At 34.5% G+C, this 19,307-nt stretch overlaps 1 protein-coding gene across 29 annotated transcripts in view; it reads right to left on the bottom strand.

Annotated features, from left to right (window-relative positions):
- CADPS (calcium dependent secretion activator) overlaps nt 1–19,307 on the bottom strand; it is a 286,962-nt gene that overhangs the window by 14,936 nt on the left and 252,719 nt on the right. For 16 of the 29 annotated variants that reach the window (XM_072420831.1, XM_072420822.1, XM_072420824.1 and 13 more), the window contains 2 exons: nt 14,936–15,043; nt 11,467–11,514 (listed from right to left, as the gene is read on the bottom strand). In XM_072420831.1, coding sequence (XP_072276932.1) covers nt 11,467–11,514; nt 14,936–15,043 — 156 coding nt within the window. The remainder of the gene's footprint in view (nt 1–11,466; nt 11,515–14,935; nt 15,044–19,307) is intronic. The other 13 variants (XM_072420834.1, XM_072420836.1, XM_072420825.1 and 10 more) reach the window with 1 other exon arrangement.

The raw sequence follows: 19,307 nt of genomic DNA, 5'->3' as shown, positions 1-19,307 counted from the left end.
GTAACTCACACGAGTGACCTCTACTAGCAGTCTTGGCTTCACTGCTCCAACCAATCCAAGCATTTCAAATCTATTTAAAACTGAGACAGATAATAGCAGGGGAAACTTCTCATAGCCCCGCTCTTTGTAGCTGAGAAATATGGGCTTGTATTCAAATATTTAAAGAAGATCGCTGCAAGGTTTAACTCTTTCTTTCCAAAAAAATTATCACTGTTCAGACTGACCTTGTAAATATGAGGATTTTATTTTGCAATGATTATGTTTTACCTATTAAAAAAATATACACTCAAAAAATATAATAACCCCAAAAAAATGGCATTGGCCACAGTGGCAACAAGGACCTAATTGTAACTATTAAAAAAAAAAATGAAGGGGTTTACTACCCATGTTTAATGAGGTCAATGCATTTTCCCCACATCCCAGACATAAAAATCATGTAATGATCAAACATTATCATTACATTGCTTCAAATATAAAAGTCATAGCATTAAATGTGGGTGGAAAGTAAGGTACAAATATTTATCATTTATTTTTTAGGTACTTTTGAGGTATAGAATTTTAAATTAAAAAAAGAAGATAAAGAAACAGATAATTAATTACTTGTGAAATGTTAAAGGGGTGGTATTAGTATTGCAGTAACAAATATATAATATATAAATACATAAAATATGCAATCTGCTGGGGATGCTGATGAGACAATGTTTTACAGATAAATGAATAAAAAGTGGTAAATGAATATATAATGCTATGAAGAAATTGTCATTGAAACAAACGCTGTGGTGGCAGGGTCTCTTAATTCTTATTTGGAAGCAGAAATGCACATTTACATATGTGAAAGTACCTGGGTACCCTCAAATCTTTTGGCAGAAAAGGAGGCAATTCCTACCCATTCCAGTAAGAAAGTATTAAACAGGTTTTCTGCTTATGTAATCTCAAATTGGTAAACCCCCTCCAATTGGGGAGCAATGCTCTTTGATGGGGGCACCTTAACTACATACAGTACTTTTCTTTATGAGGAATGCAAGTAGAAACTCATATCATTCCCTGTATTTTTCCAAAGTAGCTTTTTTTATTCCCTAATTTCCTATTCCCAACTCTTGTCTAAAGCTATTTTATATACAGATAAATAGCTGGATATACACAAATGATACCAACCATTAAGCAAAATAATATCTGTGCATTTCAGACAAGTTCATAGTTCTGCCACAAGACGTTTTAAACTTTATACATCACTTATTTGCAACTGTAAAGTGTTGTAAATAGGGTAATTGTCTCCTATTTTGTAAGTGGTCTTTATATTGGGATGACTACAGCATTACCAGGGAATAATATCCAAATATTTTTTAGCTTTATAGGTTATTACCAGTATATGGTGCAGATCTGCATTATGACACCTATATTATTTATAACAAAATGTGCATAAAGGGTATTTTACACGGTTTCTGCTTACTTTAATATCTCAACAAAGTGAGAAGGTGTCAAACACAATAGGGGTCAATGTCAACAAGCTTGTCACTCCATACAAATCAAACGATATGCAAAACTGTTTAATGCAGCCTACATAAGGTCAAATATAGAGAAGAATGAGGTCAACTGCCAGAAGCTGCGTTTACCTATTGACACAAGGCCTTACATTGTCAAAAATTCTTTTTTATCTCTCATGCCTTCCTTGATGGGCCCCATTATTATATCTCCATGCCATAGCTAATAGCCTTTACATTTTATCTCCATGTCATCCCTTGATTACCCCACATTTAACAATATAGTTTAACAGAGTATTTGCCCATTCAGGATGCTTTAAAGCCTATTTGAAAAGCACAAGTATGTTTGGTTTGTCTTTGTATATGTGATGTGTATATTAACCTTTTTTGCAAACTTTTCATTCTCCTTAACCAATTTTGCCCTGTTCTCCAAATACACATCAACAATATGGTATTGATTTATATTTATATCAATAATATATTGTAGTAGCCACACATGAGATAGTCAATGTGATCATAGAAATCATAGGAAGCAAAAGTCAGATCTATAGTGGTTGTAGTATATGAACATATTTATAAGAACTTGCCCTTCAGAAAAAAATCTATCCATAATGAGGATTGGAGAAAAGTTAACATTTCTTTTAGGTTTTTATTGTCATAAAACCCATTAGGAAGATTTCCCCCCACTCCTTTCATCCCACTCCTTGAGAGCAGTTCCTGGGCTTTAAAGGCACAAACAGCAATAAAACACTTTGGCCCTGATTTAATAAACCTCTTCAAGACTGTCGAGGATACACTTTTGTCAGTGAAGCTGAGTGATCCAAAAAATCTAGAATGGATCTGGTCCAGGATTGAAAACATTTGGTAACAAATAGAAAATGACTTTAAGAAATCTATTCCAAGTTTGCTGGATCACCCAGGTTCACTGATGAAAGTGTATCCTCTCCAGCCTTGGAGAGCTTTAATAAATTAGGGCCTTTTACTAAAATTATTTTTTGTCCTTGCCCCATCAAAGAGACTTACTATAATTTCCTGTTCTAAAAAGGGGACAGACCCCAACTCTTCCCTGTTCTATCAAAAACAAAACAAACAGTTTCAAAAGAGACATTCTCTAAATCTTGTCTCCACTCACAGCAATATTGCTATTGAAGTTGGTCAGAAGGAAAGAAAATGCAATATAGAAAAGACATTCAAAATTAATGAAGAAATGGGGATTGATTTTCCTGTTGCCCTACTGGGGTTGATTATATCTTTTAAAAGCTATACGATTCCAAAGTCAATATTAGGTTACTATGCATACTACTACTATGCATAGTAATTTCAGTTTTCACCGACAGATGTGTCTCCAGGATGCTATATGGATTGCCTGATATACTCTGACACAGGGAGGACAATTTGTTGTATACAAAGCACAGCTAGAACTCCACAGTGTTTGTGAGTGGAGGGGGCACTTGTGTAGAGACTAGCTCATAACAAAGGTCTTATGCAGAATGTTATGAGAACTCTGCAAATTAGCATTGCCTGGACTCATTCCTATGTAATTAAATCCCATTTAATACCTACTTTTCGCTGAACAAGTCTGCAACACATTGCACTCAGCATCCCTTTCGCATTGAACCATTTAAAAAACTGATGGCAATTTAATTGCCTGTTGCACTACATGGGAAACTGTGGCTCAAAGAGACTTGTAGATGTTTGTTTCTTGAGATGGAATCAGAGGCTGCAGTTCTAAAGAAAAGATTAGGTTTGCCAATTTAGGAGGGTCTGAATGTAAGCAGCAGGATTGTGATACAGGTTCTGTGTTTGCTAACAGGAGCCACTATTCTTCTATGAATAGAAATAAATAGAAAATATTGGGGACCATTCAGAAAGCTCCACTAGGCTGAATAATCAAGGTGAAAAGTTGGAAATTACAAATACCAAGCATCAACATAGAAATGTAGGCATAATGAGGAAGTTGTACAATATTTAAAAAATAGAAAAATAATAATGGCCTTTAGTCTACAAATCTTATGTTTATCCCCTAATATACAGTAGTTGTGTTTGGATTTGACCAAACACCTTTGTTTTCACCTACCTACCTAAGAGAATGGGTTACAGTAAATAGTAAAAGCTCCCCCAAAAATGTATCTATGGTTATGTCATGAACATTCAAGCATTTACATATTCTTTAAAAGTAGTAAATGAGCTTTAAAAGAAGCTCTCACTAATCATTGTAGCTGCAGGCCATGTGGAGCAATACATTCTTAATGGTAAAAAAAGCACTGAGGTTTGAGCACAATTAAATGTCAGAAATGCAGATGCTGAGTGCAAGACCTAAATCAATCAAATATAAGTTCTTCACAGTTCCTACAGTGCTGTCCTCTTTATACTGCTGACCATGTGTTACTTATATATACTCCTCTATTTAAAAATGAAAAAGCCAGTCTGTGGCTCCTTGTCCTACTATTTACTGTAGTGTCTGTCCATATCAATATATATCAATCTCCTACAGTCTTTAATTGTATTATTTCTCCTTATATCTGTGTTTTCTTGTCTCATTTTTAATCCCTACCTTTACACCTAATATATTCACCAATATTCCCTGTCTGTACATACTTTGTGTATTCCTGTGTCACTTATGAGTCTTACTATCCATATAGTTGTGTCTAGCTGCGCCTTTTATAGCCTAAGTGTATCCTTCTGTCTGTTCTTAAAAATGTCCTCTGTCGTGTCTTTCTATCTCAGTATCTAACCCTAATTTTGCCTCTACCACAGCGTAGTGTGTTATCCTGTGTTTTTCTCTAATTGAGTCTTTCGTTTGCTACTTTCATTAGCTATATATCTACCCATGTCTATCATCCTACCCCACATTTTTATCTGTACATTATTGGTGTCTGTCTGCCTCTGTTTTGTCATTTCAAGTATTCTTCTCAATTTCTACTCCAAGCCAAGTCTTTGTCCCTAGCTTCTGCAAAGTCATCCTTAAAGAAACACTTTAATTATTTGCATCATGCGCATGCCAATTGTTTGGACCCACTACTAGTGATGGAGAGGGATGGGAATAGAGTTAATAGAGAAGCTAATGGTAAAGATCAGACATGCATATGTTCAAGCAGTTATACCATTAGCTGTGTAACTAGCTACAGTGTCTCTTTAAATTCTACTTTTCATGAGTGATAAAGTTAGCAGTTGGCATCTATTCACATAGTCCAGGGCAGTCTTTCTGAACTTTTTTACATCTGGAGAAACCTTGAAATTATATTCAGGTCTCAGGTAACCTCTGAAAAAAAACTATTTATATGGGGTCAGTGGTATTAAAAGCCTCTACATTGGTGGCTAGTTGATGGAAAGCCCTCTTACAATTGTGGCTAGAATGCCACCCTTATAGACAACTTAAAAGATCATTAGTGTCATGCAGCTGGCTCTTTCACATTGAGTTGGCATCAGAGCTATGCAGACATCATTAAATATAAGGTTAATCAGCCACAGTTCAAGGAACACCTTGAAACCTCTAGAGGAACCCTGGGGTTTCATACAAACCCTAGTTAAGAATAGCTGGTTCAGGGCATTTAGCGTCTATTTAAATAAAATATTTAAATGAATTAAACACTACTAAAGTGCTCAGAGAGATTTTCTGTTAGCTTATGTGATCTTAATGATGTTTTGTAACTCACAAAATGATCGGAGTTAATGTTAAAGTATATGAACAAAATAGGAGCCCACTCACATCTTTGCCCCACCAGTGCCCATAAGCTGCACCAAATAAAAACAAAGTATCAACCATATATATGTATATATATATAAATATATATTTATATATAATGTTAGTCCAAGGTTTGACGGAGACCTGTTGCTCTGACAAATCTCTTAGTGCTCAACGGGCTGAGCAGTTATTTAACAATGAGTTAATATTGTGAGTGTTGATCAGCTAGACTTACAATTAATTCATGAAAAAAAAAACAACTCTTTTATCCGTCAGAGTTAAAAAAAAGAAATTAAACACTTGTAGGTTCATTCAAAAGACTGAATGACATTGAATAAACCGCCTAATACTTGAGATTCTCGGTGGGAGCTTGAATAGAGCAAACCTGTGAGGATGAATGGACGGCCTTTTGGGACCAATTTGTCTCCTTGCAATGCCTATTCTTCCCTTTCTGTTGACAGATGTACTAAGGCGGAACTAGACTGTGAGGCTTATCTACATGCATCCACAGCAGCTGTCACTTTTTGTCAAGCAAGTTAATCAGGCAAATGCCACCATATCTCTTTTCTACAAGGAACAACATGTTATGGGCTGCGCTCTCCATTCAAACAGATGACATTCTAACATGCACAAGGCCGAAATGTTTATTTCTTTCTTAAACGGCGCAAGGCGACACATCATTTTTTTTCTCTCCACCAAAACTGCTAATTATGTCAATATATTTAAAAACATGCAATACTGTACAGAGCTGTCCTCTTTTAATTAGAGAGTTTGGATACAGAAAGCAAACAAAACTAGTGATTTTCCATCAGCGCCAAATTGAAACAGCCCATCGGAGCCCAAGTGCCATCAGCTGGGAGTAAAACTCAATAAACATCTATTGCGGCAGTGTGTTTATGTGCCAGTTTAATGTTTTGAGCTCTCAGTCTGACCATATACATATTATGACAGGCTGGTTAAGAGTATGACCCTAGAATTTTTATATTATTTATTTTAAGAATGGGTATAAATATGAACATTACTCTTGAATGAATGTTTCCCAAGTATACATGGCATGGTAATGATACTTTCATTGACATTTTTATCTTAGGTTAAAATAGCAGCTGCCTATTAATTCCAACTTTCCCAGGACAAACAAATTAATTTACCCATTGCTGTGCAATGTAAATCATTCAGCACTTAATGTACTTGCTTTCAGATTTGAAGGGAATATGGTTTGTAGACCCCACTTATCCTCAGGAGCTTCATAGACTCCAAAACCCCATATCTTAACCCTGAACCCTAATCCAACATTTACATTTCAATTACAAACCTTAATCCTTGACTTGAACCTAGCCCTAAAACTAACCTTCACACTTCATGAGCTCATGTTGTGGTAAAATGCAAATAATGGAAACTGTTGTTCACCATTACAGTAGAAGTCAATGAACCTTCACCAGAATTTGCATTTAAAAAGGTTGTCAGGTACAGTTTTTAGCCAGGCCAATTCAAAATGAATGGGTTGTTTTCATTTATCAACTTTTCAACCTCATAAAAGTATTAATAAAGCATATTAATATTAAGCCCTTACAGTCAACCTACTATCTGGAATCTACCATATTATTCTACTATAAATAATCTACAAATCTATCAATAATCTTAAATAAAAGAATTATAAGAAAATTTAAATCCCAAAAATTAAAAAAAGAAGACTGAAAAATCTTATTGTCAGAATAATAAATGCTAAACATGCATGAAAACTAAGAAGCTAAATATAAAAAAAAAAATCTGGTCAAAAACGCAGTTTGTTAAAATTTGGTAATTGAATGTACCAAGCACAGCAGAATCCTCCCCTCCACAGAATTATGTTTATTCCCAAAACAGGTACATTTTATTTCAGTCCATCAGTAAACGGGCATATTTTATGCTCTTTTGCTTCTTTGAAAGCTTTGCCATTCCTCACGCCAGTTCCTGCTGAAGTTTCCATCACTCCCCGCTTGCAGTTAATCTTTTTGCTGTTTAATACCAGCAAGCAGGATGTCAGGCAGATCAGTTTCGTAAAACTGAGGTGACCTTAGCATTTTCAGAGCAATCACTGAGGCTTCTCGGAATGATTAAGAAACAATCTTCTCAGGAAAGGATACAAAACAAATTAACTGTCTTCAGCAAATATCTCTCACTGAATGCAAAGCTGTCCCTGCAAAACTCTGCAGAAATCCTCTAAAGAGCTAAAACTGGGGATGATATTAAACATTTTGCTATTAGAAGAGTTAAATATGATGCATTAAAATACTGTACAAATCTCCAGGTTATATTAGAAAAATGCACAACCTATAAAAAAGGCTCATGTAAATGTATGCCGGTGACATAACACTGAAAGAAGAATGATCCATGATTTGTTTCCAGGCTCAGAAAGGTCACCGAAATACAGAATTAGTTTAGGAACACACAATTGCCTGAATTACTTGAACAAAGTAGGTAAAGTCCACCTCTGCTGAAAAGATTTTTTTTTAGGTAATCCTACCCTACTCCTGGAAAAACAACCTGCAAGAATGCCAAGTAACAAACTTGTCTTCTTTAGCATTATCAAAGGGCCAGCTGAAGTGCCCAATTCTTAAATTCAACCTGGTGCAAGATGCTCTCTTGGATCATAACTTGTATACTGATTGGGTTATCAGCAGTGACAACATTATTTACCCCTTTCCTAAAAAAAAATAAATAAAAAATTTTTTTACCCCTTTCCTTAGTGTAGAGACACAGCCCTGTGCAGCTGCCGAGTGGATTCCCTGCTGATTTTACCCTTCTGAAGGAAGGATGGAAGGCTGGCAAGATACCCAAGTATTTATTGAAAGAAAAGGGATTTGGGAAGTCAAATTTTGCACTTGTATGTATTTTTGTTTAGGCATTCATGCTTATGGTATAGTTGTAATTTATTATTTTTAGCCATCTCATATGATTCTGCTTGTTACCAACTTTTTGTTGACCTTAGTAAGGCGGGAGAATTTGCCGCGGGAGAATATTGTTTATTAAATTATGGTTTGATAAACTTTTAAATATTATATTTGATCTACACTAAGGATATGCTAAGTTGGCACACCTTGCTGTACACTCATGTCTTGACTATTGTAATAGTTGGGAGAACCAAAGAATCTTAAGCAAATATGTCAACTAGACATGCCACGTATCCACACATGACAATATTCAAACATGATAATTTGCCTCTAAGGGTGGCAAGAAGAAGTCTTAAGGTGTGCTCATATCCTGAAAAAAAAAACATTTTCCAGGGATGACAGGGTGAATTGAAATAATGGTGCTGCAAACGTTACAAGCACCTTATAGTGCCTGCTGTACAATGTTATGCTTTAGTAGTGTTGATGGACTTTTGTTTGCATCAGACCTGCTTTTCTACCTATACAAGTTTTTGAGAATGGAAAAAAAAAATAAAATAAAACAGATCAGCTGCAAGCACACTGCATTTACTCATCATGGCCCATCAACAAAGGCCCCTATTCTGCTATTTTTTCTGCTTGTTCCAGCACAAATGACCAGTATTTTGATTTATAATGTCCATTTTCCTAAAAACCTACAATAAAATAAATTATCTGATTCATCATAAATCAAAATGTGAACCCAAGACAGTTTAATGTGGTGGTGAAGAGGTTAGCACTCTTGCCCTCGTAGCTCTACAGTTCAAATCTTGGCCAGGAGATTGGATGTTCTCCTCATGTTTGTATGTTTTATCTTTCACATCCCGAAAACATGGAGGTGTTTTATCTGCCCCACAAAAAATTTGTCCCTAGACTTTGTTAGTGACATATGACTACATTAGGTTGTGAACCCCTATGAAGGAGAGTTAGTGATCTGACTATGGAAAGAATATATACAGTGCTATATAAATACAAGTTAATAATTAAAATCCCTGATGATTGATACACAATCCTCCATTTTGTCCATTAAATGAACATATAAAATCCCAACAGACCTAAATAAAAAAGCAAAGATGATGGTATTTTGGATAGAAATTATTGAGACAGACAAATGGTATGTCATCAACTCTTTAAAAGCAACGCACCAGTTGCTATACTTCAGCTCATCTTCATCCGACCCATATCACTACATGATTAAGTTCTTACTAGACTTTGCAGTAAGCACAACCAGTTTGATCTGATAACTGCCAAAGACAAGCCAAATGCTTAGAGGCAATCTATAACTGTTTAATCCCTACCAGACAGATTAAGGGTATAATTGACCCATATAATCCCTATATCAACTCCAGTCAAATGTTTTTTTTCTGTCTGATTTGCCTTCACAAGGACTCTGTAAGAAAGCTATCAGACGCATGGTATTATTATCGGAATAGTGTTTTTCATTAAACTTGGAGATGGCTTTTTAATCACTGATCTTGAGGACTGCTAGACTTAAGCAGATGAGCTGTCACTAAGCACATCTGTTGTAATCCTTACATTTTCCTTGGGCTGAATCTTGAAGACAAAATAATAATATTTTCCCCCTTATTAAACGGCATCTTCTTGGATCAAATGATTTCTTAAGTCTCATATAATATGGGGTAAGTCTATTTTCTTCAAAACAAAGTTGTAAAAGCTGAAAAACATTGTTGAAAAGAACAATGTTTTGACATCCAGAAGTGGGTCAAGATAAACCATGGAGATTTTATTCCACTCTTAACATCTAGCTTCTTGCAAATCACCCTCATCAGTTTTTGGGTGGATTAAGGTTAAGCAAGGCCAATATTTAACATTGCACTTTATCATGGTAGAAACACAAGGCCTAAAATTGCTGACCTCCTTCTAAAAATGCTAGGCTGCTACCCTGACCAACTGCCTTTATTGCTTTGTAAGCCCTTGACCCAGAAAAATGTTGTAGTTGAGAGATAGTCCATATCTGAAAACTAGTTTTGAACCAGTTTCTCAAAGTGTTAAAGTCAAAGGGTCACTAAAAAAGCCAGGTCTAGCAATTTTAGATCTCAGCTATGGCAGCTTTCATGTATCTTATATTACAGGTTTTCCTATAAAGTATACTGCTGAAATGTGTCAGTAATACAGCTACAATACATGTATCTTATCTGTGTAGTTATCGGTTTGGCTAGAGCTCAATTAAGCTTAGTTCACGAAAGCCTCTTTTGACAACTCGTCTGTTACAGACCTACAAAACAAATATTTTACCTGCAGAAAACCTGCAGATAAATATTAGAATTCAAATAAACGTATGCTATGTATGTTCTCTGGACCCACCATCGTAAATCATTAAATGCAACGTTTTAAAAAATAAAAATATATCAAACAAGTAACAGAACTTACTGGAAATTCAAACCGCATTATTTCCAGGGAGTGTGGGGGCACGTAACAAAAATTAGCTAAGGGGTCCGTAATCAAAATGTACTTAGAAACTAAAAGTTATGAATATGCTTTCTATGAACATGTTCTTTTAGGTCATTACTAGCTCAACATTCTAAGTATTATAAAACTGAAAAAAAACACCCTAAAACCCTACAACATGATACTCACAAAGTAATTAAATAAAACCAAAAAAATATTTTTTTTATTATAAATAATATTATATTATAATAATAATATTATAAATAATTATATATTATAATATTATAAATAATAATAAAACATTCCGACCCATGTTGAAAGAGATGAAGGTTTAAAGTTACCAGACATAAAATATAGTTTTGTTTAGTGTGTGTGTGCTTAGATAGCCATGAAAAACATTAGATTAGGTGTGTTAGATGGTGAATTGTATAATTGTAACAAGTTACTTTTCAATGCAACATGTAGAAAAATTTTCAATTCTTGTCTGTTTGAGGTTGTGCCTAAACTAAATAAATTAAGACATTTAAATATTCTGATATAGTGGCAAGGTATGGATATTTAGGTACGGATATTTTTGTCTGTGATGGTCTGAAAACAAAAACTTTCCTACAGCTGAATAGCTCATTGTGTGACTTGGGTCATATTAAATGAAACCCTTGAACACAAAATAATTTACAGCAGCAGATTAAATGAACATCTTAAACATTAACTTATTTTTTCAGCACCTGGGCAAATCTTGAATTAAAAAAAACTAAAATGAAGCGAAATAACCCCTAACATAAAAGAATAAAAGCTAAATATGTTAAATAATAATAATAATAATATTTTTCTACGCAGGAGACACAAGTATTGGAAATTTTCCAGAGTGCTGTTAAAACAATATGAAATAATAGTACTGAGTGAACAGTTTAAACATGCTCAATATGAATTGTGGCAAAATGATATGGAAAGAAAATAACATTTCAGATGACTGAAAAAAAATTACCTCAAAAATTCTCAGGCACATGACAGAACAATTATCATCCAGCCTTTTCTAAAAGGGGAAGACAAAAGGGGTAAATAAAAAGGGTAACGTAAAACTAAATTTTGGGAAAGATCTAAAATTAAAAAAAAGTAATCACAGAAAAAACAAGGGTACAAGAATACATTCTAATATGGGAGGTGCTTAAAAAAAGGTAACAAAAAAAAAAAAAAACACAAGGATTATAAACCTATCACAGTAATTATTGCACTTGTTGGCTATTATTAAGTCCACTTTTTATATCAGAAATATATATTTATTAATATTAATATTAATAAACAGTATTTATATAGCGCCAACATATTATGCAGCACTGTACGTGAAATTTATCCAAATATACATAATTAATAGACATTAAAGACTGAATTCAATTAAATTAGGAGGGCCTACATTATATAATGTGGACAATACAAAAGATTTAAACTTTATATATTCAATTATTAATTCAAAAGCTGTCATTTATTGAGCCATAAGACACTGTGGGAATTTAGTTGTGTACGTGCTGGAGTATATAGCACATCATCAGCAAACTGTAAACCAACCATATAATCATAATGACTTTTTAGCTTATAATGACATATGAGCTTAGGCTTTTTTTTTATTATTTATAGTATGTTTATGGTAGGTTGAGAAAATACATTTTTAAAACTAAGAAGAATATTATAATTATATTCTTCTTGCAAATGAGGAGCAACAAGTATGGAAAACTGTTGCACCGGCCAGTAAAATCTCTTTGTATATCTGGTACTTAAAATATACATCTGGAGATCTCTACATTTTAACAATGACAGCTGTTTCAAGTGCACAATACAGACTTTGCTTTCACTAATCACTAGAGACAACACAAAGGGGTACAAAAAAAGTGGAGATAAAAAGGGTAAGGCTAGAAAAGGCAGTGTAGCCATCAAAAGACCAACCCAAAGACAATTTAGTGTTGATAACGTTGTCCCAATTAGCACAATTTTTTTTTTGAACTGTGAGCTCAGTCTTAATTTGATGGCTACTGGATGTATATAATAAGTTTATTTCTCAGGTTCCTAGATTTTTAAATCTCAATGGGCACGCATGCATAGAGCCAAGACTACCACTCCGTGTGCTGTATGCATGTAGAAGGCATTCTCAGTGGATGTGGGTCATGCTAGTAGATGTACACAGGAAGATTATTTGACTCTAAATCATGCCACTTGACATAATGTGAAAAAATTTTTGACATGAGAGATAAGTTCCATTTCAATTAGAAGGATGTCAGCGAGAGAGTGAAAAAAATAATAAAGAAAACACTCATTTCAGGGGGGATACGCAAGAGGGGAAACCAAAGATCACGCAAAAGAGAGTTTTAATTGGGAAAGAAAAAGTTTGCAGCACAGCGTGAAAGCAAGTAAAAAAACAAAGTAAGCACACAGCGCATGGCGTGAACATAATGGATGCACATGACAAGTCTGATGAATAGTCCACAGTTAGAGACACATGCTATGCACAGGACCTAGTTAAAAACAGACACGTTTTATGGCCCTAGCCTTGGCTGCACATTGTTACAAACAAGAATACAGCATATGCTTTACACTGAAGGCAACAGAAACATTAACACAAATATCCTAACTTCTAACGTTCTACCTATATGACATATACAGGAACTGTTTTTTCCACTGCCACCATTAAAGGCAGGTAGGAAAAAGTTCATCACCGATCCAGCAAACCTTTCACAGCCTTCTACTTTACTGTGTTAAAAATTACAGGGAGTACTGGATATGAGGTAGGGCCCACTATTGAGGTAAAAGCATGGTGGTTACACTGTATTCAGTTGTGAAAGGCCAGCAGAGATCCTCATTTTGGTCCCTAAAGCTGGCTTTGCTATTTTTTTTTGTGTAAATTAAATTAAAAGATAATTTGTGTAATGCTCTTGTTGCACATGATATCAAATAGAAGTAAGAAAACCTTGAGCCTTTAAACTGTAACTGTTATCAATTGACTTTCCGTTTTGGGCACAAAGGACCAGCTATTTTAATTAAACTCCTTTCATTTAGGCTGTGTGTGCAATTTTCTGTTGATTGATTTTGTTAAGAATACTAACTAGATTAAATGATATTGCTAACATACTGTACACTGAAATTGCAGAATAGTTAGTATATCATTTTGTTTATCAGAAATCTTTAAAATAGTAGTGGGGCATAGTACTATGTTAGCTATCAATTAGTGCAAAGAGTTTGGAATTCAAGCAATACCTTTTATTAAAGTCATTATAAGCTAGTCTACACCGCTCCATCATGAATTGTATAAAGACTAGTGAAGAGCTTTAATAACTCAAATGTAAATGATAATGGGTATCACTTAAACTGCAAGCTCTCAGCATAAATTAACATTTCAGAGTAAAGGGAGCAGTTCTTGTAAATAAACTATGCAGCATCAACTTGGTGAGGGATAACACTTTTTTAATATATAGGTTTTTCCTAATTAGTTATTGAAAATGTTGTTTACCTGTAAAAGTACTTTTTTATTATAATATAGTGTTATAATATTGTGTTAATGAGTATTGTTGCACACCTATACTACATTTTTTGTTTAAAAACTATAAACTAGGTAACCAAGGTCTGCTCAAAAAAGAGATAATGCTGAAAAAAGACAGTAGCATAATATTTTGTGGCGTTTGGGATACTCAGCATTACTTTTTGTAATAGGAAGCATGATGTTACCTTCACCAAGGCAAGAGTTGGGTAAATGGAAGGTTTACTACTTTTTTTAGTTGTGTTTATTTGTTTGATTTCTTTTTTTTTTTTTTCAGTAAAAAAGCAGACCTTAATTGTTGGTGTAAGGTCTACTATAACTTTAAAAAGTTTGCCAAATGGTTTACAAATCAGAATGTAAAACATTTCATTCTGTTTAGGTCCAGGCATCTGATCTGGATAACTTCCAAAAACTGCATGGCTCCTTTTTTATGTTTACAAAACATGATACTTGTGATTTATATGATTAAAGCATTAGCATCCATATGCCTACGTATTTTAACAATTATGCTAACCTTGACTTATCTAAAATATTTAGCAATTTTTGACATAATCCTTCCTGACATACTTTCTGGGATAAGTGAAGGATTTAACTTAGGTGTGTGGTAAACTCAAGGCTGTCATGCTGTAATAAGCATAGAAAACATAAAAAAGAAAACACAAAGGAGTTGTAGATATTACATACACAACATACAATAAGCTGCTTCTTGTTTCCACAAAAGTCCACCCAGAGATTAGTATCAGACGTAGACCAAGACAAAGTACACCAGAGTAAAGATTTAAAGCAGAAAAGAGCAAATTAGAGGGGAAAGAAAGGTTTGTAAGAAGATCACTTTTTTTTTCAAAATGTGACTTATCCCCCTGTCTTTTATTTTGTCACATTTTGGGGCGTCTCCCCCTTGTTGACCAAGGAGGAGAAGGCATTTACTTACATCAAATAACCTTTCTATATATATCTCCTCATTGACCTTATCACGAAGGACATCCTGAGAGTGACGGACAAATGTGACATAGGCATCAGCGAGGTCCATTCCAGGTTTCTGTGGAGTAAAAATAAAAAACAGTTAGAGGGCGGTTGCAATAATTTCACTCCCATTACTACCAATTAGATTGATTATTAACCAAACATCTAAATAAATTATAGAAACCCTGTAAAATGATCAATAATTTCAATACCAATCTTCTCATAAGAATATATGTGCATTATAGTATATGCATGTTTCACCTGTAAAAGACCCCCTTGTATGGATATCCAAAAAAGCCCTGAAACTGCTAATGCACACAGCTATGTTGAATGTGATGTCAGTGACCCTAATACACTCAAGGCTAATTCGGATGTTTTCAGCATATTACTAAAGGCTCAATACTGCTCTCAACCAACAGAAACCATTTTGTACATGCGTTTGCATATGGATGTGGTTGCAGTGGATGATGGCATAGTTTCTGGAAGCTTCAAGTACTTCTTCTCTGGAGGGACAACTGCACACCAACTGTACTACAAAGTGGATATCAAACGCTGTAGTTGTTGAAAAGGGGTGCTTGGAGTGGCTATGTTTTTTTGACAGTAGTTCTGAACGTGGCTTCATCAGAGCTAATGACTGGCATGTTATTTGTTTGTTACATCCTTCTTTAATTCCATGGTAAAAATAATAACCATTTTCACTTTTCCCAGTTATATTGTGGATAGTTTTTCTGGTCTTTCTTACACATATTCATGACTATAAAGAACTATACAAAAAATTATCTTTAAGACAATGTTCATAGTAAGACACATAGATAGTCCAACTTACTTCGCCTCTATTGGAATGATGTTCAGCAATATGTGGAAGGAATACTACCATATTCTTTATATTGGAACAAGATGGTTTGATCAATGTTCCATAGGTTAAACAATAAGATTTTCACTCTGGCTACTTACCACATGGAGTCTGGCAACCACACAGAACAGAGGGCTTTGCATTAGTGCCAATTGACTAATGTTTAATACACCAAATAATAATTCCCTGATTAGCATGGTAACTTGGGCAAGCTGTTGTCTATATGTGAGTACATGTTTCTTTTGTACTGGATTTCCTTGTTTCTTCACTTATCCTAAGCAGGACTTGGCTGCTACACCAACAATACATTGGAGTGAAAAATAATATTACTATTTATACTGCTTGTTGTTTCGTGATAAAAGCAGACAGTTGCACAACCATCAGACTCACTTTTTCTTATTAGGGGAGGGACATCAATACTCTTGGATACAGTATATGAATCATGGTATAATTGATCTACCACCAAAATTTAATTTTTTTTTAATAAAATATTGTTCACTGATCTTTGGCACATACAATGCTATAAAAATGATGTTCAAACGACTGTACATGGATATTTGGAGTAATTGTTTAGTTATAACTCTTTTATATCTATCCACTGCCAATTGGGATCATTTATTTATCATTTTCTGATAAATTGGATTCAAACAGATTACTTGGCCATCAAAAACCAGCAGAAACGCTTGTCGAAGTAAGGTAGATGCATGTGTTGTTTGCTGTTTGGCCTGAAAAGTTGTATATAAATTTGGAATGCATAAGAAATGTAAATAAGTAACAAAATGCATTAGGGTAAGTTTACTAAAAGAGTACACTCAGAAATCAGAATTATCATCTTGCAAGGAAATATTGTTCTAACTAAGTGAATGTGGCAAGAACACCCAATGACTTACAAAAAATGTAAAAAAACATTTTTTTGCTTGCATATGGTTAGCTGGTCAGCAAAGCTTCAGCTTATACTCTAAGATAAGTCAACTTTAGAAAATCAGCCACCTTTGTTAATCTGGAAAATTGTTTTGCATGATAGGCCTAGAAATGTTTGCTTATGCATTCAGGTCTAAAAATGTAATGCAATGTAAAACATGTATGCAGGATTAACTTCCCTGGGGTACACTTAGAATAGAAACCCATGCAGCATAAACACCATTTCTCATCAATTTAAAAAAAAAATAATGATAGTCCTAAAAAATGCAATGAGCGTGAAATTCATTCTTAAAGACTTATTCCTGGAAACAATACTATAAAATGCAATTAGTTGTATAAAGATTTTACATTTGCACTAAAAGGACCAATAAAGCAGAACTACATTTTTGTTGATGTGGGAGAGCTTTTGCCATAATCGTCAAAAGTGTAAACGATTATGGCACACGCTTAATTTTAGTATTTGCCTTGGGGTGGTCCAGTAACCTGTCAATGTTGCATCCCCAAAGCAGCCGAAACTTGGCCACTGATTCTTCTGTGTCTATGACAATTTGTGGTTATTGGGTGGCCACTGATAATATAACTCCTACATGTGTGCAGGAGATACAACCGGCCTGATTTATTAGGCTTTCCACGGCTGGAGAGGATACACTTTCATCAGAGAATCTGGGTGATCCAGCAGGTTGGCTGGATCACCCAGCTTCACTAATGAAAGCCTATCCTCTCCAGCCTTGGAGAGCTGCTTTAATAAATCAGGCCCACTGTTTCCAGTGTCTAAATCTATTGTGCTCGGGCCCTGTACAGAGCTAGGCTCTATGTGGGGTATGTGGTGTGCAGTGTGAAAAAAAAACCCACCAAGAAACATGAAAAGGTTTTTCTTTGGCAAAAGAGACTTTGCTTGTTTCCTCTGCCAAAAACTTTCACCTCCTTGTGACCTTTGTTTTATTGGGTTTAGTTCCCTTTTAAGGGTAATTGTTTTCATGTGCAGCAGGGCCACATACTACTACATTTCTTCACATATTCTTGCACCTCTATACAGAGAAGAGGTTCGAAACTCCACAAGCTGCAGCCCTTAAAAGCTCACACAGATTATGGAAGCTGGAATTCTCTATAAATCACATTTCATGGCTGGTATTGTGGAGCACTTTGACAGTTAGAATATTGATAGCCATATGGGTGATTGAATATGGATAACTTACTCAAGCAGTTGAGTTCTTCACTCAAAACAACTGGGTAAATAATAATTAATGTATTTAAATATCCAATTATGTGAAATGAGCAAATGATTGGCATTACAAAGTAAGTTTGCTTTTCATGTGATTGGATAATTAACATGAATTTTCCCATATTTTGATAGAAGAGTCTCAACAAATTTAATACATCAGCATCACTGCCTCTAATAACATTACTGTGTAAAGTCATACGATTGATGAAATCTTGTTACATATGAAACAAACAGTTCAGAACTGTGTGTTTACTGTAGGAGGACATGGATTTTTTTTTTGTAATAAGCACAGGCCTCTCTTGCTATTTTGCTAGCACCAAATTACAGATTGCAAATTGCTCATCTTATATTTCATGAACAACACCTAACAACTCTGAGTCTCTGAAGATAAAACTCTAGTTAAAAGGTTTGCTTTTTCACTAGAAACTCATTAAAATTTCCTGACATTACTCATTATATAAACTGTGGTAAATACCTTTTCATTCCTGGGATAAACAATGTTTGCAAACAAATATTAGATCTTTTTTCGTAGCTTTTTTTTATTTTGATACCTTTGATCTCGAGCCATCAAATTTCTGTAATATGAGTTTGTCAGACCCTGTGAATTGAAGTTAGTTAACACTCTAGTGTAATTTCCAGGGTGAAAATTAAGAGCGTTTGGGGAGCAATAGGACTGTAATTTAACTTTTTTTTCTTAACACAAAGCAAACAATTATCAGGCGAAAGGGAGCAATGTGTGGCCCCTGATAATGTGGCAACATCTCCCATATCTTGCTGAAGGAATGACAAGGTATTAATTTGAAAAGAAAAATGCAAAATGCAATGCTATTAATACAGGTTGTCCTCTGTCCTTCTTTATGTTTTGTCTATTTTACTGTATTTATATAGTAAAAAAAAAAGTAAAGAATTATTTATTTTATATATAAAACATGTAAAAATATGTAAAAAAGTAAATGCTCATCGCGCTGTTATAAAAAATGCTGCCATTAGGTCTAAGAACTTCAAAATAAGGACATAACGGCTGCATCATAATAGGCCAGAATGTCTCACGACAGCAACCGCACCATGATTTGTAAATAAACCTTTGTGTGCTTTTAGAGTTATTGTCTATAATAGTTTCCACCTCAGTTCCCCAGTATTATCCAACTGTTATGTTATACACCTACAAGCGAAAAATAGAAAAAAAAAAACTTCAAGTAAAAGGGCAGCTCAATGGCAGTAATTATTTTGGAACAAATAAGGGTAATTGACAGTTCCCTTTAATAGATAGTCTTTCTCCTTTTTATGTCAGGTTCTCAGAATTTCTAAGATTTCAGACACCAAATTCTGCAAAACAATGAACTG

Source organism: Pyxicephalus adspersus, chromosome 8, assembly GCF_032062135.1.
Source record: "Pyxicephalus adspersus chromosome 8, UCB_Pads_2.0, whole genome shotgun sequence".
Taxonomy (NCBI): Eukaryota; Metazoa; Chordata; class Amphibia; order Anura; family Pyxicephalidae; genus Pyxicephalus; species Pyxicephalus adspersus.
Note: the sequence above shows the minus strand (reverse complement) of the source record. Positions and strands in the feature narration are given on the sequence as shown.